This window comes from Coenobita brevimanus, chromosome 44, assembly GCF_032717465.1.
Source record: "Coenobita brevimanus isolate Jiangsu-jjx chromosome 44, ASM3271746v2, whole genome shotgun sequence".
Lineage (NCBI taxonomy): Eukaryota > Metazoa > Arthropoda > Malacostraca > Decapoda > Coenobitidae > Coenobita > Coenobita brevimanus.
Genome location: NC_136997.1, coordinates 50,340,648 through 50,364,023, shown reverse-complemented (window position 1 = coordinate 50,364,023; position 23,376 = coordinate 50,340,648). Strand labels below are relative to the sequence as shown.

The 23,376-nt window shown below is 43.8% G+C and overlaps 1 protein-coding gene across 1 annotated transcript in view; it reads right to left on the bottom strand.

The window, feature by feature from the left end:
• Window positions 1-23,376, bottom strand: part of LOC145398169 (acetylcholinesterase-like) — a 193,861-nt gene that overhangs the window by 18,626 nt on the left and 151,859 nt on the right. The window contains exons 2-3 of the mRNA XM_080271119.1: window positions 5,547-7,172; window positions 3,704-3,846 (exon numbers count right to left, since the gene is read on the bottom strand). Of these exons, the coding sequence (XP_080127245.1) occupies window positions 3,704-3,846; window positions 5,547-6,708 (1,305 nt within the window). The 5' untranslated portion in view covers window positions 6,709-7,172. The remainder of the gene's footprint in view (window positions 1-3,703; window positions 3,847-5,546; window positions 7,173-23,376) is intronic.

The window sequence follows — 23,376 nt, the reverse complement described above, 5'->3', positions numbered from 1 at the left end:
GAAAGAGGTCCTAGGGAGTCTCCTGAATATTAACATTGACCTTGACCTTGACCTCTACAGATTCTCCTCAAAATTGAATCGCCACTTAATTGCATGACCCTCAACCCTTCCACAAAGTTTGGTCTAAAATCGGTTCGAAGCTGTTTAAGTTGACCTCATCCTGTGACCTAAACCTTTGACCTTTCCCTTTACCCTTGATATTTAACTGACTACTGTACTCTAAAAATTAAACTTTATTCTTGCGTTACCCTGAACCTTTCCATAAAATTTGGTTTAATAGGGGAGAGAGAGAGAGAGAGAGAGAGAGAGAGAGAGAGAGAGAGAGAGAGAGAGAGAGAGAGAGGTAAAAAAGGGAGAGTCGGAGAGATGGAGGGACAGATGGAGGAGAAAAGGGAAAAGCAGAGGAATGGAGGGAGATAGTCAGGTAAAGAAAAAAAAAAAAGAGAGAATTTGAGGGATGTAGGGAGAGATGGAGGCACAGAATTAGAGAGATGGAGGGAAAAATGGAGGTAAAAGAGAGAGAATTAGAGAGAAGGAGGAAGAGATGGAGGTAGAGAGAGAATTAGAGGGATGGGCGGAGAGATAGAGGTAAAAGAGAGAGAATTAGAGGGCTGGAGGGAGAGATGGAGGTAAAAGAGAGAGAATTAGAAGGATGGAGGGAGAGATAGAGGTAAAAGAGAGAGAACTGGAGGGATGGAGGGAGAGGTGGAGGTAAAAAAGAGAATTAGAGGGATGGAGGGAGTGGTGGAGGTAAAAGAGAAAGATTTGGCGGGATGGAGGGAGAGATGGAGGTAAAAGAGAGAGAATTAGAGAGATAGAGGGAGAGGTGGAGGTAAAAGAGAGAGAATTGGAGACAAGGGGGTGGAGAGACCCGAGGGTAAGAGGGAAAAAGGAGAAGGAAAAGTGCCCAGTAAGAAAATTGCAGTCTTTGAGAGGAAAGTTTTGGGAGACGAAGCTGAAAGGAGGTAAGGAAAGGCAGGAGGAGGAGGAGGAGGAGGAGGAGGAGGAAGAAGAAGAAGAAGAAGAAGAAGAGGAAAAGGAAGAAAAGACGAAGAAGAGGAGGAGGAGGAGGAAAAGAAGGAGAAGGAAGGAAGGAGTTAGGTCTGTTTAATAAAAGGTGGGTGTGAAAAGCTGTCAATGTGAACTTCGGAACTGTCTTCCTCTGTCGGTATTTCCCCCTGCCTATGACCTCCAGTATTTTAAACGTAATGTATGCTGGCATTTCGAAGTGAAGGGATTCCCCTCCCCCTTCTCTCTCTCTCTCTCTCCCTCTAGTTCTTTCTTCACAGCATTTAAAAAAAACAGGAAAACCCCAATTTTTGAGTCATTTATGGAACACCTGAAAATCTTAGGTGCAATTAGCCTGCATCCCATAATTACGTAGTGCTGCCAGTAAGGATGCAAAAAGGTGAGAAATATTGTTATCCTCACATCTTCAGAAATTATGGTAAGAATTTTGTGTCTTGTCCACACCTTGGCTTTCAAAGTTTTGATAATACAGGCCTTAGGGAGAAATGAGAAGTGTGAATTAAAATGAAGATCAGTACTAGGATTTATGCGTACTCAGAGAGGGTATACCTCCTTCAAAACTTACACCAGACAGTTCAGATCAGCACCAAAATTTAATCATCTCTCCCTTGGCTAATGACCCACATATGCACAAAATTTACTTGAAATCCATCAATAATTTTTAAAGATATATTGCTTACAAACAAACAAGCAAAAAATAATCCTGAACCGGAACTCAAACTCAGATCACCGCCAAAATTTAATCAACTCTTCCTTGGCCCATGACCCACATACGCACAAAATTTACTTGAAATCCATCAGTAACTTTTAAAGATATCTTGCAGAGAAAGAAACAGGGGAGAACACATAACCGCCTCCATCTTCATTGGCGGAGGTAATTAGAGTGAGTAAGTGAGTGAGCGAGTAAGTGAGTGAGTAAGTGAGCGAATGAGTGAGTGAGTGAGTAAGAAAAAAGCAAAAATTACAAAACGAGAAAGAGCTTTGAATAATGATGATGCCTATTCCAGAAGTATGGTTTAATGATAGACCTGTTCGTTCACAAGAGCACTGCTGATGGGAACATGATTATGAGAAATACACCATATAACCAAACCATACGTGGTCCCTACGTGTCAACAAGTGGGTTGGTGGAGGGTTAGTGCCCCTCCCTGTAAAATAACTAACTCAAAGTCAAATGGCCACCCCTTACGGGATTATGGCGTCTGGCAGTAGATAGACAGAATAGACGAAACGAAGAAGACGGTATAATATAATAGCAATATAACAATAACGAAATGATAATAATCGTGTATTCTAGCATGACCTAAAACTGTCATGTCTCCATCTTGAATACTGAGTTGTAATAATAGATGAACATTAGTATATTTTGCTAGTCACGAAGAAGTGGTGTGGAGAGGAAGAGGAGCCGCAACAGTCTTACTCTGCAACTGAGCTACGTGAAGGAATCTGATAAAGTATGAGAAAGTATGAAAAGAGTGAAGTAGTGTGAGAGAGTGATCAGTAGAGTGAGTGTTTATACAAGGGCGCGTATTCTCCTTGGGTATGGAATCTCCCTAACACCTCATCCTTAGCAATTTATTTTTGGTATGCTTGGTTAATATCCTTTTGTACGTTATTTATGGAGAGTATGGCGAATGTCTGAAGGATTTATATAACACGGTATGGGACAGTAGGGTGTAATGAGCAAAATAAATCGCTTAGGAAAGGGTGTTTGGGAGCTTCCTTAACCGAGAACAGGGACCAAAGAGGGAAAATAATAATTCACAGTAAAGTAACGATAAATGAGAACTGTGAACCGAATCGCAGAAGAAAAGGGACTGAGGGATAGCGAGAGAGCTGAGATCGTATAATAGACAAAATCGCAAAGTGGAATAACCCCTAATTACAGAGGGTCATTTATGGAGAGCCTGTGGTAATTAGACACATTTAGCCTGCATTCCACAATACAGAACGCAGTCAGCAACCAGAGAAGAAGACCAAGTACGTCCCATCATCATCAAGGACTTCAAATACCATCGTCAAATCCCACCTTATGATTTTAGATTTAAGTATATGATCCTTAAACTGATGTGAGAGGAGGATGAATTAGTGACTGGTAGGCGTTAAGGGAGTGAGAGTGAGGAGTGTGGACGTAAGACTTGTAAATAAGACGTTTAAATAAGGGTAAGACGTAAAAATAAGAATAAGACGTAAAAAATGAGACGTAAATAAGGGTAAGATGTATAAATAAGACATTTGAATAAGACTAAGACGTGAGGAAGACGTAAATAAGAGTAAAATGTATAAATAAGGCGTAAATAAGAGTAAGGCGTATGTATAAATAAGACGTAAATAAGAGTAACACGTATAAATAAGAGGTAAACAAGAATAAGACGTATAAATAAGAGGTAAACAATAGTAAGACGTATAAATAAGATGTTTAAATAAGAGTTGGACGTATAAATAAGATGTTTAAACAAGAGCAAGACGTATAAAGAAGAGTTAAACAAGAACAAGACGTATAAATTAGAATAAGACGTAAAATAAGACGTAAACAAGAGCAAAGACGTATCAATAAGACGCCTGATTACGAGCAAGACATATAAATAAGAATAAGACGTAAAATAAGACGTAAACAAGAGCAAAGACGTATAAATCAGACGCCTAATGAAGAGAAAGACACCTTAAACCTCACCTGGAATATGATGGCCTCTCTCTCCAGCGGCGAGAACTCCTTGAAGATCTCGTTGATGAGGTCGAGGAACTTCTCTCGCTCGAGGAAGGATGCGGTCTCGTGGTTGAAGTAAGAGAGGAAGTCGTAGAGCATGAAGAACGTGCCTGGGGAGAACGGCGGAACGTGAGGAGAGACGAGAACGTGAAAGAAGGTAAAGAAGCCTGGGGGAACGGCGGAACGTGAAAGGTGGAGAGGACGTGCAAGGAAAGAAGGTGAGGGAGGATAAAAAGGAAGAGACGATAGATAGATATAGATAGATGGATGGATGGATAGATAGATTGATAGATAGATGAATGGATGGATAGATAGATAGATAGATAGATAGATGGATGGATAGAGAAAGAGAGAGAGAGAGAGAGAGAAGGAAGGAAAGGGAAAAGTGTGGAAAGGTGGATAGAAGTGGAGAAGGAATGGAGAGACAGGTGAGTGAAAGAGGAGGGAAGGATATATGGAAGTCACCTTAGTTTCCTCCACTCCTCTCTCTCTCTCTCTCTCTCTCTCTCTCACACACACACACACACACACACACACACACACACACACACACACACACACACACACACACATACACACACACACACACACACATTCGTCTGTTCCCTGATCCGTAGTTCTTCCGGTCTCCTTTCTCTTCATTACTGCTTGCCCGCCTCCCCCCCTCTCTCTCTCTCTCTCTCTCTCCCTGTTTATCTGCCTGTCTGTCTGTCTGTCTGTCTCTCTCTCTCTCTCTCTCTCTCTCTCTCTCCCCTCAGGAGGTAAATACTGAGGAAGAAGAATGTTGCCCAATATTCCACCCTTAATATTCCCCCCATGAACCTCGCTACATAATGAAGGAGGGAGGGAAGGAGGGAAGGAAGGAGGGAAGGAGGGAAGAAAGGAAGGAAGGAGAAGGAGGGAAGGAGGGATAGAATAAAAAGAAGGAAGGAAGGACAGAAGGATGGATGGATGGATGGAGGGAGGGAGGGGGGGGAGGAAAGAAGAGAAGAAAGGAAGGAAGGAAGGAGGGAAGGAAGGAAGGAAGGAGAAGGAGTGAAGGAGGGAGGGAAGGAGGGAGAGAATAAAAGGAAGGAAGGAAGGAAAGAAGGATTGATGGGGGAGGGAGGGAAGGAAGAGAAGGAAGGAGGGAAGGAAGGAGGGAAGGAGGGAGAGAAGAGAAGAGGAAGGAGTGAATTAAGGAGGGAAGGAAAGAGGAAGGAAAGTAGGGAGGGAAGGAATGATGGAGAGAAGAGAAGGGAATGCAAGAAGGAAGGAATAAGGGGAGGAAGGAAGGGAAGAAGGAGGGAGGGAGGAAGAGAAAAGATGAAGAGGGATGGAAAGAAGGAAGGAAGGAGAGAAAGCAGAGGGAAGGAGAGAAGAAGGAGGGGAGTTAGGTTGAGAAGGAAGGAGGGAATGAAGAACGGAAGGAGGGAGAAAAGGAGGGAAGGAAGGGAGAAAGGGGAGAGAGAGAGGGAAAGAGTAAAGGGAGAAAGGAAGGAAAGGAGGAAAGCAAGGGGATGGAGGGAAAAAGGAGAGGAGCTGTGCTGGGTTAATTGAGTAAAACGAGTACATTACTACTATTGTATGTTAGTCTCGTCTGACAAAGATTCCTAACGTTTTTCAGCTCAGTTAATGGCCAAATGTAGTCAGACTGAAAGATGAATTTGACTAGCAACCAAGGAGACTCATTCCTGCCTCATAATTAACAGCAAATTTCATTCAGCCGTCACTAAGTATTTAAGCTATATGAGTGGTCTAGTTCCCTCAGATGAAAACAAACCAACTATACTCTTCCCATCATCCCCCCTTGCTATCCCCCGAGCCTCACCCTCGTCCAGGTTGGAGCCGATCATGAGCTGCGTCTTCTTCACCTCGCCGCGCCTGATCATGTCCAGGGGGTCGTCGGGAAGGAAGGCCCCGTCGACGATAGGCGTGGAGGGGAACTGCATGGTGCCCAGGTAGCTGTTCCACTGCTGCAGGGAGATGGTGGCGGCGTCAGCTTCCCTCATACAGTCCATCACTCCGGCAGGGTCGCGACGGATGAGGGACGCGTTGCAACCCACGTCGTCGATAAGCTTGAGTGCGATGTCGTATGCTTTGTCTGCCGTCATGATGGACCAGGGTGAGTTGACCACGCCGGACTGCATGATGGCCCTGTGGAACAGGTGTGAGGATACCGGGGACAGGAGGTGGACCGCAATGGACCCGGCACCTGCTGACTCACCGAACAGGGTGATGCGGTTCGGGTCGCCCCCAAACGCGGCGATGTTGTCACGGATCCACTTGATGGCCATGGCTTGATCATACATGCCAACGTTACCTGGTGCGTCTTCTATGTCAAGGTAGAGGTAGCCAAATGCACCACAGCGGTACTGCATGGAGGTGATGATCATGTTGGTGTGTGTGGCCAGGATATCAGCATCATATACCTCGAGTGTGCTGGTGCCGCCCATGTACCCCCCTCCATAAATCCACACCAGCACCTCAGTTGGGGTGCCGCCGGCCTCACGCAGGTGTGCCGGCGCCCAAATGTTCAGGTACAGGCAGTCCTCACTCAGTTCTGTGTTTGGGTTCCACATCTCCTCTCCACGGAAGCCAGGAAAGTAATTATACGGCTCTTGGACGCACGTGTTGGGCAGCTGTATGGCATCCAGCACGCCCGTCCACGGCTCTATGGGCACGGGACGCTTGTACCTCAGCGAACCCACAGGCGGCTTGGCGAAGGGAATACCGTAGAATGAATCCAGATTCTTACCAAAGACGGTGCGCCGGAAACCGCGCACAAGGCCGCTGTGTGTGCGCACCACCAGTGGGTCACGGGGCCGGGCAGTCTTGACCTTGCGCTGCTTATCCTCGAGGCGTGGTTCGTTGACCTCCAGCGTGGATGAGTTGATGAGAGAGTTGTGAAGCTCCGTGGCGGCGCACACGCCCAGCACCGCCGCCGCCACTGCCGCCACCACCACCGCCCGCCTGCCGCCACACCCCGCCATCGTCGTCAGCAGTCAGCAACGGGGGAGCACCTGGGCATGGGGGGCGCCGCGCCTGATCACCTGCTGAGGGCTCCCGGGCCCTCTCCCACCATCACCTCACTCTCCCTTCTCTGTCACGCTCTCCCTCCCGGCTATCTCACGTTGTTTTTTCGTCCAAGCCTCACTCTCACTCTCACCTCACTTTACCTCTGAATCTTCACACCCTTTACCTCTCTTGCCTCATGCAATGCTTACGCCTTCTTGTCTAGTCTCTTCTCTTTCTCTTCCTTTTTCCTGGATGTAGTATAATGTGGTGTGCGTGGTTCAGGTGTGTGTGGTGGTGTACATGAGAGGCTTGTGTCTGTTTCACCACAGCTGCTGGCGCTATCCGACTCTTTCACTCTTTGTGCGTAGTCCTCCCTTCCTCCACCTTCCTGTCGCCGCTCATGAAGACTTTAAAGCAGCTGCATCACGCACTGACCACCCTGCAAGGAAGAAGATGAAAAATTAGCGAAATAAGATACATGAATTTGCTTACCTAATGCGTAAGATGTGGAAAGGTTTTACACATGTAGGCCATACCAGTACACACACACACACACACACACACACACACACACACACACACACACACACACACGCATCATTTGACCACTGCACACTCAACGTACACCCTTATTTCCATACACACTCATCACCTACCATGACACTCACTATTCACGCCTTTCCTGCATCCAACATTTCACACACTCTCCCTTATTTCAAAGCTCACCAGCACTTCATTTTCTACGCACACACACATACGCACACACACACACACACTCCCTTTCTGTTCTGTGAATAGGCACCCTCAGTCCTTCATTTATGCAACTCCTCAGCTCTGGAACTCTTTCAGTCTGTCTTTCCCTCTGCCTATGACCTCCAGTCTTTTAAACGCAATGTGCACAGACATCTCGAAATGAAAGAATCATGAATTTGGATTTTACTTTCCTGAATCTCGTCTGGAAATGAGAAAAAAAAAAAAGGATGGCTTCTTATAATTAAGACTTTTCTTCTTTAAACGAGATTTTTTTGCCTATCTGCTTGCCTGCTTCTATTTCTGTCTCTATCTGTCTGTCTGTTTGTCTCTTTTTGTCTCTGCCTGTCTGTCTTGTGTCATTCTAGCAATTTCTTTCTTTCCTTCTCTCTCTCTCTCTCTCTCTCTAGCATAAATTCTCCATAATTCCCCTCACCTCACACTAATCAGCTTAATGAGCCCCTTGCACACACACACACACACACACACACACACACACACACACACACACACACACACATAATCTTGCACCTTCCACCCCACCCCATTCTTCTCCCTCTTGCTCTAATAATTCTCTCTCTCTCTCTCTCTCTCTCTCTCTCTCTCTCTCCCTCTGTCCTACATAATCTCCCATCCTGCACCCCACCTCATTATTCTCTCTCTCTCTCTTTAATAATCACATAAGCCTGCCGTTATTACAACCCTTCCTTCTGGTTCTTTGTTCCTGTTCTTTGTTATGCTTGTCACTCCTGTTTTTGTCTTCCTTGTTCTTTTTGGGTTATTGTTTTGTTAATGATATTGTTACTTGTCTTGTTCCTGATCCTTTCTGTTCTTATTTTAATCTTCATATTCTTCCTCTTTCTAATACTCATCCTTCCTCGTCTTTCTCTTGTTTTTCTCTTCTTCTCCTTCCCCTCCTCCTCCTCCTCCTTCTTCTTCTTCTCCTCCTCCTCCTCCTCCTTCTTCTCTTCTTCTCCTCCTCCTCCTCCTCCTTCTCCTTCTCTTTCTCCTTCTTTTTCATCATCATCTTCTTGTTTACTGTCTTTGTCACTAGATTTTTGTACTATTTTGTTGATATCGTTTCTCTGTGAGTTGGGAGCGGGGCAGTGAAATGGCGGGGGGACAGGGCGACGTGGAGGCGATTTGTTTGTGGCCACCCCAAACGGGATTGAGGCGTCTGGCAATAGATAGATAGATCTTTTCTCCGTTAAGTTTGTTTTTTTCATTGCTTTAGACTAAGGTTACTAAGGCAAAAGATCAGACCCACTACATACAATTTCCGTGAGTCTGGGTAAAGGAAATCGACCTGGTGCACATCAGCTAAAGGGTCTGGGTTGCAGTTTGGCATCAGTGTGTGCTCCCTCCCTATCTGTTTTTCGTTGCTACTAATGTTACTGTTTCTGTGGTATCGCACCTGTGTATTAGTGCACCTCTGTCTATGGAGGGGAGACAGGAACAAGGTACAGTATTACTTGCTCTTAAAGGTGTGCTCTCAACTGTTTTAATACACACACACACACACACACACACACACACACACACACAGTATCTTCAGGTGAGCGATGATTTTCTGATTGGACTATGCCGTAGTTCGCTTTTTTCTCTTTCTTTCTTTTCGCTGGCAAAGTTTTCGCAGCGTCCGGGGTATTTAACATTCTGCATAAAGTTCGTTCATTATGGCTGCCTAAGAGAGAGAGAGAGAGAGAGAGAGAGAGAGAGAGAGAGAGAGAGAGAGAGGCATAGAAAAACGAACAGTCTGATAGATTCATAAAAATTCACTGAGGAAGATTTTTAAAAGTTTCGTCCCATTTCAAAATATGAGGTTTGAATATTTGCATTTATCTCTTCGTTTTTTCTTGCTTTTATTATTATTATTATTGTTCTTGCTTTTATTTATTTATTTGTTTGCTTATTTATTTATTTTCTTTCAGCGACAGTGCATTAAAATTTCTGTTTCATAGGGTAAAAAAAATAATGAAGGGGCGAGTGTCATTTCTTCAGGTTCATTTTCATAGTCCTACACACTAACATCATTTCTGACTCTCATAACCCACATTTTAACTCATTTTAACGTTATTTATGCACTCTAACGTTAGCTAACTCACTCATACTAACGTTCTAACACATCCTAACGTTATATAAGCATTCTAGCTCCATCTAATTAACTCATACTAACATTCTGACATATCCTAACGTTATTTATGCACTCTAACGTCAGCTAACTCACTCATACTAACGTTCTAACATATCCTAAAGTTATTTATGCACTCTAGCGACATCTCTCCATTCTCATACTCACATACTCACCTTCCAACACATTCCCACGTAATACATCCACTTCCATTCTCAACATCCCCATTCATTCATATAATCTCTGAACTCTAGCAGCCTTTACGCATTGCCAAGCTCACATTCAAGCAAATCTTAAATCTCTCTATGCACTCTGTCGTCTATTCACTCTTTATGTCCTCGCCCCAACACCCCTTGCACGCTATTCTTCCACTCTAAGCTGGGAAAATGTCACGCTTTACTTCCTCTGTGTTAAGAGTATTCGTCCCACGTTATTACATTTCACGCCCTCTTCATACACCCTTCTCTCTCTCTCTCTCTCTCTCTCTCTCTCTCTCTCTCTCTCTCTCTCTCTCTCTCTCTCAGTGCCACATTCCCCTCATCCCTCCCCACAATCCTTTCCTTCCTTACCCCCAACAGTGTCTCTCCATTTCTCCCTCGAGCACTATCACTGTCTCCCTTCCTCCCACGCTATCCCGCCCTCTCTCCCTTGAACACTGTCACCCTCTCCCTCCCTCCAGTACTCTCCCATTGTCCCTCTCTCCAATACTATCCCTCCCTCTCTCCCTCCCTAAAACATTATCCCCCATCTATCCCTCCAATATCATCTCTCCCTCCCTCCCTCCAAGTGCCCCTATCCCTCTTCCTTCCTCCCTCCAACCCAACCTTCATCGCCCTCCAAAACCACTCAGTTCCCCTCTCTGCGTTCCTCCAACTCCCTCACCACTCCCTCCCAACAAACATTGCTTCACAAACCTAACCTCTCTCTCTCTCCAAACACTACTGCCTCTCTCCCTCCCTTCTTCCCTTCCTCCACTTTTCCTCCTCTATCTCGTCCTATCTCCATCCATCCCTGCTCCTCTCCTTCTTTCCTAACAACTATGCTCATCTCTCTCCCCCTACCTTAATCTTTCCTCCAGTCCTCTCCCTCCAAAACCACTTCTAATCCCTCTCCCTCCCTCTTGAATTCCTCCGAGCTCTCCCCAACCCCCTGCTTCCTCCTACAAACACCCCTCCTTCTGTTTATGCACTAGGAGACAGAGACACAATCAATCTTTCACTCACCCATTGCAAAATCCACTCCAAGTCCTTCTCCCTTACTTCCATATAATCTGTCCTCCCCCTCTCCCTCCTTTCTTCCCTCCATCCCTTCCTCCCTCCCTCCCTCTTTCCCTCCAATACATCCACCTACCCCAATCCCGCATCCTCCCTCCTTTTAATCGCCCCTCCCCCCTTCCCCCAATCCTACCACTCCCTTCCTCCAACCCTGTCTTTCAATCCCTCCATCGAAAACCGCTTCCCATCCTTCTTCCTCCCTTCTAAATCCCCCCTAGCACACTCCAACCTCCACCTTCTTAATCCCACTCCCTGCCTCCTTCCCTCCAACCTCTCCTCCACCTCTCCTTCCGACCCTACCTTTACTTTCCACTCCAAACCCTTCCCATCCCTCCAACCCCTCTCCACCATCCCTTCATTTGCTAACTCCCTCTCCTTCCCTCAATCCCCCTCTCTCTCCATCCAACCCTACCTTTAATCTCTCCTCCAAATCCCTCCCAATCCCCCCTCCACCATGCCCCCGTCTGCTCATGCACTGGGGGGACAGAGGCAGGCAGCATTGTGGCATTAACAATAACACACCACAATGGGTCTTTGTTTACCGACACTGTGGAAGAGAGAGGCAGAAAGCAGTGTGAAAAGACTCCCCCATCTCGTCCTAATGTGCATATATTTTAGCTCTCTCTCTCTCTAGCTCCCCCCCTCCCTCCCCCCTCTCTCTTTCTCCAGCTTCTCTCTCCTCCCTCTGCCCCCTCTCTCTCTCCCTCCAGCTCCTCTCCTCCCCTCCCTCCCTCTCTCTCTCTCTTTACGCCCTTATATTTCCAGGTCCTTTCTCGACTCCTCTTTCTTGCTTCCTACTTTCATCTTCTAGACCTAAGCCTATTTCTTTCTCTCTCTTTCCCCCCCTCTCTCTCTCTCTCTTTCTCTCTCTCTCTCTCTCTCTCTCCCAGCCCCTTCCACCCTCCCCTCCCCTCTCCCCTCCCTCCTCCCAGCTCTTTTTTGGGTAGGGGTTGGTGGAGAGAGAGAGAGATGTAAAGAGTGACCTTAATAATGTGTGTGTGTGTGTGTGTGTGTGTGTGTGTGTGTAAAACTGATACGCATCTTCCTTGATTCTGCTCTCCACATATCTTATCTTTGAATGACACTTTTAATCTATCAACATATTTTCCTTTTAATACCAAAACTATTTTCATCATTAAAGTCCACAAAATATGAGGGGAAAAAATAAATAGCTGATGAAAATGCGTTGGAGGATAATGTTTGTAAATCAAAAAGACAACTAATTTCTTAAAACATCAGAGCTAAGGATTCTGAGTGTTTAAGTACAGAGGATGGGGGTTTAGAATCAAAGGGAAGCAGTTTGGGTACGAAAATCATTAGTGAGGGACTGATAGACGGAGGCGATGCTAGAAATGCCCTGCGCCTTGAAATTCTGCAGGTCGTTGTTTCGATTCCTTTCACCACTAGCGTCTCCTTTAAGGTGTATTGATATTGTATCAGGAAATGATAATGGAATGATCTTTTTTATACCCTTCTTTCTGAATGGGTTAATGAAAACTCTCTCTCTCTCACACACACACACACACACACACACACACACACACACACACACACACACACACACACAATTTCTTGCTTGCTAAAGCCGCCTCAGAGAAACTTGGATTATTGTACAGAGTCCGTAACTTCTTCGTTGATGAGCAGTTAGCTAAAATGGATAAGAGTCATGTGCGCTCTCAGCTTGAATAATGCTCTCCCTTGTGGAATGGTTGTGGAGAGGTTGCATTAAAACAACTAGACAAAATTCAGAACAAAGCTGTTAGAATTATTAACAACCCTGACATTACAAATAAATTACCTTCCCTACAAGTAAGAAGGAATGTTGCCTCCCTTGCGTTATTTTACAGATATTTTTATGGCAAATGTGCGTCCATGGTGCCACCTCTTCATGCCTTCCCTCGTGCTACACGGGCATCTGGCAGCGCTCATGACTGGAATGTCACTCAGCCATATTGCAGAACTTCTGCCTATCAGAATTCTTTCATTCCCCGAACTGCATCTCTCTGGAACTCGCTTCCCCAGAGTTGTTTCCCTCCAAACCTCAACCCACAGCTGTTCAAGTCTAACTGTTACAGATATTTTATGAACAGCGGACACCAGTAATCTGGTGTATGGATTTGTTTTTTTTATTCATTTGTTTTTCTTCCTCTGTTCTGTTATTTAAAAAAAAAAAAAAACTTTCAGCCAAGTGAGTTTCTAGGGAATCGCTATTTACAAATCACCCTATATTTGGAGTCCAGAAAACTTTGCTTCGCTGGGTGGCAACTATGACGTAATGATATCTGGTAGTCTAGTGGGTTCAGGTGCTCCAGACGGATGGAACCTCCAAGGGTTTGCATCTGAGAAGTGGCTGGGGCTTTATTTCATACATAATGCCACTCAGGGAAGAATGAGGCTGGTCACCTTTCAGCTAAATGCAGGAACTAGTTAATCTAGCCCCGAATCACTACTCTTCTGATAAGGAAAAGGGGAGTGGATGGGATATGGTTAGTTAGGTAGATAGATTGATAGGTAGATAGATTGATAGACAGACAGAATAATCCCCTCACTAATACTATACATAGATTAATTGATAGACTAACCCTCTTACTTATACTATAGATAAATAGATAAATAAATAGATAGAGTTACCCCTCAATAATGCTAGATAAACATAGGAAGACACAGATAGATATATAGATAGATAAATAGAATACTCCCTCGCTAATGCTATGTAAGGATAATTAGAATAGAGAGATAGATAGATAGACAGATAGGCAGGCAGACAGATAGATTGACCTCCACACTACTTCTATAGGTCTCCCCTAAATAAAAAAAAAAAATCCGGTGCCAGCAAAAGAAAAAATACGGAAGAGAGAGAGAGAGAGAGAGAGAGAGAGAGAAGTACTTGCTTAAAACTGAGAGATCAGGGTGGTGTCAAAGAGGCGGACTGAGTACTAGAAGTGATCACACACACACACACACACACACACACACACACACACACACACACACACGTACAATAATAGAAATGGAACGACAATCCTCAATCGACTATAAATGCACACTTTCTACGATAGTGTCACTAATTTTGGATCAGAGGACGAAAGATGGAAAAAGGGGGCTTCCTAACACCTATTTTTTTGCGATTCATCCTACATATTATTTTTCATATACATCTCTTCAATCTCATGACGCAGTTTACACCCCTCCCCCCCCCCATAAAAAAAGAAAGAAATTGAATGGGTAAAAAAAAGATTGGTTAATTTCTGAAGCATCCGCAGTAGTGATCTTTTTCGTCTGCCTCTCACTATACTCCTCTCACTTTAACTTGGCAAAGATTTTCGTCGTTTTGCAACTTATTTCACGTCCCTCGAAATAACAACAGTACGTCTCTACACTCTTTTCATAGCACTGCTTCGTGACTAGCATCATATTCTCATGTTAATCTACTGTCACAGCTGAGCATTCAAGGTAGAGAGATGGAAATTTTAGGCCAAGTTAGAGTAATTAAATATATATATCACTTAAGATACTCGATTCATTTTCTTAGGACCGTCCTCTGGTCAGGTGAGGAGACTCCCTAGCACCTCTTCATTAGTGATTTATTTTTTGGATATGGCAGGTTAATATCTTTTTGTATGTTATTAATGTAGAGTATGATGATGTCTGAAGGATTTATATAACACAGAACAGGGTAGTAATGTGCAATAAGCAAAGTAAATCGCTTAGGAAAAGGTGTCAGGGAGCTTCCTCAACCGATGAGAATACGGGCTTATTTCTGTGCAACTTAATCCTTACTATGCATGTGCTTGAGCCTTGTATCCCGAAGCACCTGAAGATTTTCGATTTAGGCGTTTGAAATGACTTTATACCCACCAAGGCCGGTATTCTCTGCGGCCGAGGAAGCTCCCTGACACTTTTTCCTAAGCGATTTATTTTACCTATTATACTTTACCGTCCTCTTCTCTCTTCCTTAAATCATTCTAATATCACCATCCTCTACATATATTACATAAAAAATTGGATTACAAAGATAAATCGGTGAACAAGAGGTGTCAGGGAGCTTCCTTAGCAGACGGGAATATGGGGTCAAGCCTTAAGTCCCGTCCACACGAACGGGCAGTGCTCGACGGGCAAACATTGTTACCAAATCACGTTCCAATTCACACGTTTAGAGGGTGGGTGGCGGGCACGAGTGTATATGACGTCATAAGCAGGGAAACCACGGGCAGACCATTGAAATGCCCCTGCCCGACGTCGACTGGACAACCACTACCTCACTACAGCTCGATCTGCCGTGTGAACAACAACACAGGTGTGTGCGGTTGTAGCCAATGGCCCCCGGGGACTGCTGGATCTGGAAACACTGCTAAAAAAAGCAAGGGATATCCACTCAGCAGGCTGTGCGTGTCAGGCACTGCAAGCTCGTGTGGACGGGGCCTTAAAAAGACGTGTGCTTGATCTTTGGATGCTAAATTAACCATCATATAAAAACACGTGTTTTATTTTGATTCGAGAGCGCTTGAGTCTAGTCTTTGAATCGAGCGTGCCCTTAAGCCTGTTATACATCCACGAAAGAAAACGGAGCTCGTCCGTAGCCTATAACGGGATACTATGGCAAAAACAAGTGTGGGAAATTTCATGCATGTTTCCCTAGTTATTTACGTAATTTCCACTTTGTTGGTATATTTGTCTTATGTATCTACCCATCCATTCATTCACATCTGTTTTTCTCTTCTGTCTATCCATGTATTCATTTATTCATTTATCAATCTAGGAAATTTTTGACATCTGTTTAATTACCTATGAATCCATCAGTCAATGTTTCTGTCTTTCTGTCGACCTATCTACATCCATATCCATCAGTCCATTCATCTATCTATCTATCTACCTATCTATCTATCTATCTATCTATCCTTCAAGCCATCTGACCGGCCATGACCTGACCCCTCCTCCCTGACCTCTGACCTTTGACTCCCTTGGTTATACTCAACCCTGCGACACCCTTCCCTATCGACCCTCACCCACACCCTCACCCTCACCCTCACCCCACCCTCACCCTCACCCCCACCCTCACCCTCACCCTCACCCTTACCCTCACCTTCTAAACTAACCTAAACTGACCTAACAATCTATAATCCGTTCACTGTAACTTGGCAAAGATTTTCGTCATTTTGTAGCTTCTTTCCTGTAGCTCAGTGGCATTATAAGGGAGTATTACGGCCTTGCATCCTTTTTTTTAAGCACTTCTTCGTGATTAGCACCATTTTCTAGTGCCAATCCCTTGCTCTACCTCAGCGTTCATGATGGAGAACTGGCAATTTTACGCCTACTTAAAGTGAACAGAGTAGAGCTTAGCAAATATTCTCTCACTTTCTCAATTCTCTCTCAATTTTCTCTCTTCATTTACTCTCCTTGCTCTCTACTCTCTCCTCAACTTCCTGGTTATACAAAAGTCCCTCGTCTACTTCCCTGCCGCCCGAAAGGAAGATGGTGGACTGCAGGAGGAGGGCAACTTCAGCCTGCAGTCCACCGCGTTCACGCTTAGATGTGCCTGGGGTTATAGCTACTACTGATACTACCACTACTACTACTACTAATGCTACTACTGTTACTACTACTTCTACTACTATTACCACGACTGCTACTACTACCGCTACTGCTACTACCACTAGCCATCCCATGCCTATCCTGATTTTTTCCATTAATTCTTTGTCCCCCCCTCCCCCCATTCTCTCTCTCTTTCTGTGTGTGTGTGTGTGTGTGTGTGTGTGTGTGTGTGTGTGTGTGTGTGTGTGTGTGTGTGTGTTTGGTCCCCTTCCATCACTACTTATTTGTCTGCCTGTCTCTGTCTTCCTTTCTCTGTCTGTCTGTCTGTGTGTCTGTTTCTTTTGTTAGTCTATCTCTGTAACCCCCCCTCCTCTCTCTCTCTCTCTCTCTCTCTCTCTCTCTCTCACCCCATGTCTTTTCTCTTATTTAAGTTTTCATTCAGTTCCCCTTCTTCTCTTGCCCATCCCCTCCCTCCCTCCCTATCCCTGCTACCCCCCACCCCCCCTCTTCCTCCCTCACCCCTGCCCTTTAAAAGTTGGCATTGTTTTGCTGTTTTTATCGTTGTTTTTATTGTTGTTGTTATGTTAGAGTTTTCTTGGCTGTTGTCGTGGTTGCAGATTATATGAAAGATGTTTTGGTTTCGTGTTTATATCGTTGTTTTAGTTGTTTTCCTTCTAGACTCCCATTCCTGTGACTTAGGGTGAGATTTGGTTGTAGTGTTTTTGTTGCCGTTCCTGTTGCCATCCCTGTACATTTTTTTTTTTAACTCAAAATGGCCTAAACTTAGAAAAGAAAAGAAGAGAAAAAATCAACTCACGTCCACATTTCGTTTGGAGCGACAGTTCGGGATAGAAGCTTCGAGTCAAATTTCAGAGAGCACGGGTTTGAGCACAGCTGAGGACAGAATTTTATCTAGGGCTTTGAGCGCAAGTGAATGCACAAATCTAACTAGAATTTCAAGCACTTAGAACTTAGACCAGGGTTTTGAGCACCTGGTTTTGAGAACAGTTTTGACACAGTTTCGAGCTAAGTTTCGAGGACAATGTTCTGAGCACAACTGAGCTCACAACTTTGACTTGGGTTTTTGAGCACACTGATTTGAGCCTAGTTTCGAGCTGAGTTTCGATCACACAAGCTTGAGTAAAGAATCCTGAGTACTGACTATTTAGAATTTAATTTTAACTAGTATTCTTAAGGACATGATTTTGAGCCTAGAGTTTTGAGCAAAGTTTCGAACTCAAAGATTCTAGCCTAGAGTTTCGAGCACAGTTTCTGCCATACAGTTCTAAACATATCAGTTCTGAGTGTTAAAATTTTTGATTAGAGATTTGCGCATTTGGATATCAGCACAGATATTTTAATATGGAAATCTGAGTAGAGAATTTAAACCACTACATCTATATTTGTTTACGTCTTAAGATGTTATCTGTGAAGTAGGGTTCGATTGCTTTCATCTAACGGAACTGGGTCACTCCTATAATATAAATACCCAAGTTGTGGTTGCTTGAAGTCTGGTCTTAGTTATGAGGTAGGAATGAATCTCCTTGGTTACTAGTTAAATCAACCGTCCAGTCTGACTAAACCTGGTCATCTGCTGAGGTGGGAGGGGTTAGAGATACTTGTCAGGTTGGAGTGAACGCGCTATAGATCGTGAAAATGTATCGAAATGGGATTAGAACCTACTGAGATATTTTGAAATACTTGATTCTAATGTCGTGTTTTCCACTGTTATTCCTCCTGACGATTTTATTCAGTTTCGAAAACCCCCTGGCGACGGACTTAAGGCTACATCAAACCCCCTTTATTTTGAAAAGACCTTCCGTAGCTGAGTAAAATCGTCTGGAGGTATCAAGAATTAAGTAGAATGAAATGGAGAGCACGTCACTGTAGTAGAAGGACTGAACTTGTAATCATCTTGAACGCTTGAATAGTCCTGTGCAATTGAGTCATTACGTCTGTTCAATTTCCGTTCATTTCCACCTATCTATCCACCTAATCCTCGGTCTCCCCCTCCCGCCCTCCCTTTATCTTACTCACAGACGTTTATAATCAATCCCATTCTCACATACACACATGTAAACACGAATTCCCAAATCACACTTTCATTCCGCATTTGGGTTATGGCTGCCAGTTTTGGGGGGGCATCGGGGATACCCAATTTTCGGGCCTGTCTCACTTACCCCCAAACACTGTCAACTTAGACCATTAGTAAACCCTGCGCACACAAGTTCCTATTTATGAGGAAGTTCAGGGTTGGTGGGGCGAACGGGAGAAGGGAGGGGGAGGGAGAGAAGGGGGGAGGGAGGGAGAGAAAGGGGGAGAGAGGGAGAGAGGTGGGAGGGATGTTAAACGTGTGTGTGGTGGGTGGAGTATCCGTGTGTGTGTGTGTGTGTGTGTGTGTGTGTGTGTGTGTGTGTGTGTGTGTGTGTGTGTGTGTGTGTGTGTGTGTGTGTGTGTGTGTGTGTGTGTGTGTGTGTGTGTGTGTGTGTGTGTGTGTGTGTGTGTGTGTGTGTGTGTGTGTGTGTGTGTGTGTGTGTGTGTGTGTGTGTGTGTGTGTGTGTGTGTGTGTGTGTGTGTGTGTGTGTGTGTGTGTGTGTGTGTGTGTGTGTGTGTGTGTGTGTGTGTGTGTGTGTGTGTGTGTGTGTGTGTGTGTGTGTGTGTGTGTGTGTGTGTGTGTGTGTGTGTGTGTGTGTGTGTGTGTGTGTGTGTGTGTGTGTGTGTGTGTGTGTGTGTGTGTGTGTGTGTGTGTGTGTGTGTGTGTGTGTGTGTGTGTGTGTGTGTGTGTGTGTGTGTGTGTGTGTGTGTGTGTGTGTGTGTGTGTGTGTGTGTGTGTGTGTGTGTGTGTGTGTGTGTGTGTGTGTGTGTGTGTGTGTGTGTGTGTGTGTGTGTGTGTGTGTGTGTGTGTGTGTGTGTGTGTGTGTGTGTGTGTGTGTGTGTGTGTGTGTGTGTGTGTGTGTGTGTGTGTGTGTGTGTGTGTGTGTGTGTGTGTGTGTGTGTGTGTGTGTGTGTGTGTGTGTGTGTGTGTGTGTGTGTGTGTGTGTGTGTGTGTGTGTGTGTGTGTGTGTGTGTGTGTGTGTGTGTGTGTGTGTGTGTGTGTGTGTGTGTGTGTGTGTGTGTGTGTGTGTGTGTGTGTGTGTGTGTGTGTGTGTGTGTGTGTGTGTGTGTGTGAATAATTATACATTATTTCCAGCATATATATGTCCAAGTTTGCAAGTGTAGAATCATACATCATTTTTATATATTTCCACCTCTGGGCATAGACTATACAGTTCGTTTCCTAAGATCCAGCAGTCCTCTGTTTCACGCACCTTCACACGTACTGAAAGGGGATGAAAATGAACGAAATATAACGCAATGATCTGATTATTACAAGCCATCTCAGAGTTCCAAAAGAGGACAGGGGACATCAGAGAGCGCATACCTCCTCCGTGACCTATACCAGCCAGATCACCAAAATGTAATCAACTTATCCTTGACCCATGACCCACATATCCACAAAATTTAATTGAAACCCACCAATAACTTTTGAGGTATCATGTGGACAAATAAACAAGCAAACAGACAGACAGGGGCGAATACAATACCTCCTTCAACCTTGCAGGTGGAGGTAATAAAAGTCACACATCTTTAAAAATAGAATGGCCCTTTGCATGTATATCTCCTCTTGTTATCATAATTTTGGTGATATGAGTACTGCGAATTTTGAAGAAGACATTAGCTTTGTACAATAGCGTGCAAAAGTTGGCAACAATAATTCTCTACCAGCATTGTGCCCTGTCTTCCCTGTTTCCTATTTCTTCCTGAACGTCAGAGAGTATTCTTCCTTACTTTTTTGCTTGTGCTTCGTGTTGCTGTCACAGAGGAAGTGTCTGTGAACTTTTGATAGTAGTAGTAGTAGTAGTAGTAGTGGGATTATCATTATTATTACTGTTTATTATTATTATTATTATTATTATCATCATTATTATTATTATTGTCAGTAGTAGTAGTAGTAGTAGTAGTAGTAGTAGTAGTAGTAGTAGCAGCAGTGGTGGTGGTGGTGGTATTATTATTATTATTATTATTATTATTATTATTGTTATTATTATTATCATTATTATTATTATTATTATTATTATTATTATCATTGTTATTTGTATGAGTAGCACCATTAGTAGTAGTAGCAGTAGTGATAGTAGTATTTGCTGGGGCTTTATTATTATTATTATTATTATTATGATTATTATTATTATTATTACTATTATTATCTTGCAACTCCAACCCACAGACTCATCTGAACGCGAACCCAGTTGGCTGCAGGTTTAAGATGCCATGCTTATGTTGTCCACCGTCTCCCTTTCGATGGATAGGGAGGTAATTGAGGGACATTTGCATAACCAGGTAACAGAACCACCCAGATATACCAGTGCCACCACATGAAGGCTTCCCTCTCCATTATACTTTTGATCATAGTACAAAAACAGATTTCCCCCTCACTGCCTTGAAATTGTGTCAAAACCTGGAAAGAGCTTGTTGAACTAAATTATCATATCCCCACCTTGAATGCTCAGTTATAACAATAGATTAACACTAGAATATAATGCTAGTCACGAGGAAGTGCTACGAGAAGGATGCTGAGCAGTAGTTTTGAATTACTACCCCATTGAGATTCGCGAAATAAGCGGCGAAGGAAAGAAATCTGGGCCGAGTTAAGGTGAAAGAACTGTATATATATTTTTTTTCATATGACGCAGCTGGGGAACTCTGAAAACCTGAATATCAAATCGTGGTTGCATGAGAATAAAGAGCCTTAGTTATGAGACAGGGGATGAATCTCCTTGGTTACTAGTCAAATCCACCCCCGAAACCTGACTACATCTGGCCATCAATTGAGCTGAAAAGAGTTGGGGATTTTGTTTGGGAGAGTCAGAATCTATGTATGTTTCAGAATCCAGAGACTTGTACAAGGAACTATAATGGACTGGAGGGTTGATCTGACTAGTAACCAAGGAGACTCATTCTTACCTTATAACTGGAGGGTTGTTTTGACTAGTAACCAAGGAGACTCATTTTTACCTTATAGCTATTGCTCATTGACGTTTTTCACCCTAACCTGACGAAGATTCATAACCCCTTTTTTACTCTGTTATGGCCAGGTGTAGTCAGATTGGGGGATGATTTTACTAGTAACCAAGGAGATTCATTCCTACCTCATAACAATGGCTCATTGATTTTCATGCAACTAAGACTTAATATTATGGAAGTGGCCCAGTCCTGTCAAATTAACACACACACACACACACACACACACACACACACACACACACACACACACACACACACACACACACACACACACACACACACACACACTGGATCTCGAGAGGGTTACTTATAAGGATTTCTTTCCTCTTTTTTATTTGTTGTCCAAAAAAACTCAAATCAATCTCAAATATTCTCTAATTTAGGCATGAATATTTTAAAACCTATTGATTAACATAAAAAAAGGGATCTTCAGTCTAGTAACTCAGAGATGAGTTTTTTTTTCTTTTCCCAGAGCAAGAGGGATTTTTCTGTTTATGTATTTTTTAGTTACCATTCCAATGTAAAATTATTCATAAGTGTTCTTGAATCTCCTTTAATTTAGAAGAGTGGGAATGATATTTTTGGTGTACTGTAATAACCGAAGAACTGTGTAAATACTGAAAAAGATGAAGGGAAAGAAGGATTTGGGTATACCGCAAAAATCACTGAAATGAATAATTAAAAAGATGAAGGAAATGAAGAAGTTGCCCCTCCTCTGATTCTACGCTTATGTCATTTCTCTTTCTTTTTCTTTCTTGTTTTTGTGCTGTCGTGTAATTCGTGGCGTTACATTTAGCACAGTACACTAAGCTGAAAATTACATGGTGCCCTGTTTTCGCTATATTTTTCTGACGGTAAGAGAAAGAATACATTAAAACAGAAAAACAAGTAGGAAATTATCTTCGACATGAAAGGATTACCACCGAAGCTAGCCCTTCCTTCCTTCCCTCCCTCCCTCCTTCCTTCCCTCCCTCCTTCCTTCCTTCCCTCCCTCCTTCCTTCCTTCCTTCCCTCCCTCCTTCCTTCCTTCCCTCCCTCCTTCCTTCCTTCCCTCCCTCCTTCCTTCCTTCCCTCCCTCCTTCCTTCCTTCCCTCCCTCCTTCCTTCCTTCCCTCCCTTTCTACCAGACTAGGGAGTGACGTCAGTAGTGACCTTCCCAGATGAGTAACCCCCACTTTGTGTGTGTGTGTGTGTGTGTGTGTGTGTGTGTGTGTGTGTGTGTGTGTGTGTGTGTGTGTGTGTGTTTGTGTCTGTCTGTCTGTCTCTGTCTCTCTGTCTCTCTCTCTTTCACAGATCACTTAATTCTCCGCTAACTTCATTTCCTTTTTGACTGAGTTAACTCGTCTCAATGATCTCAGTTCATTTTTCACATCTTTCACCTCTTCTTCTCACTCAGTTCACTCTTCTCACTTATCTCACTTCATTCTTCACTAGGCTCACTCCTATTCTCACTCAGCTCACTCTTCTCACTTATCTCACTTCATTCTTCACTAGGCTCACTCCTATTCTCACTCAGCTCACTCCTCTCACTTATTCATTCTTCATTCAACTTCATTCCTCACTAACTTCACTCCAGACTTCACTAAGCTCACTTTTCTCATTCAGCTCGATTCATTATGCATCTGATTCACTTCATTCTTCATTTAATTTCCCTCTAAGCTCACTCTCGTCTCACTCAGCTCACTCTGTACCCACTCATCTCACTCTGGACTCAGTAATCTCACTCTGTACTCTCTCAACTCACTTACAACTCAATCATCTCACTCTGTACTCACTCTGCTCACTCTCAGCTCACTCATCTCACTTTACTCACTCAGCTTACTCTAAACTCACTCAACTCACTCCGTACTCACTCTGTACTCACTCAGCCCACTCTGTACTCACTCATCTCAC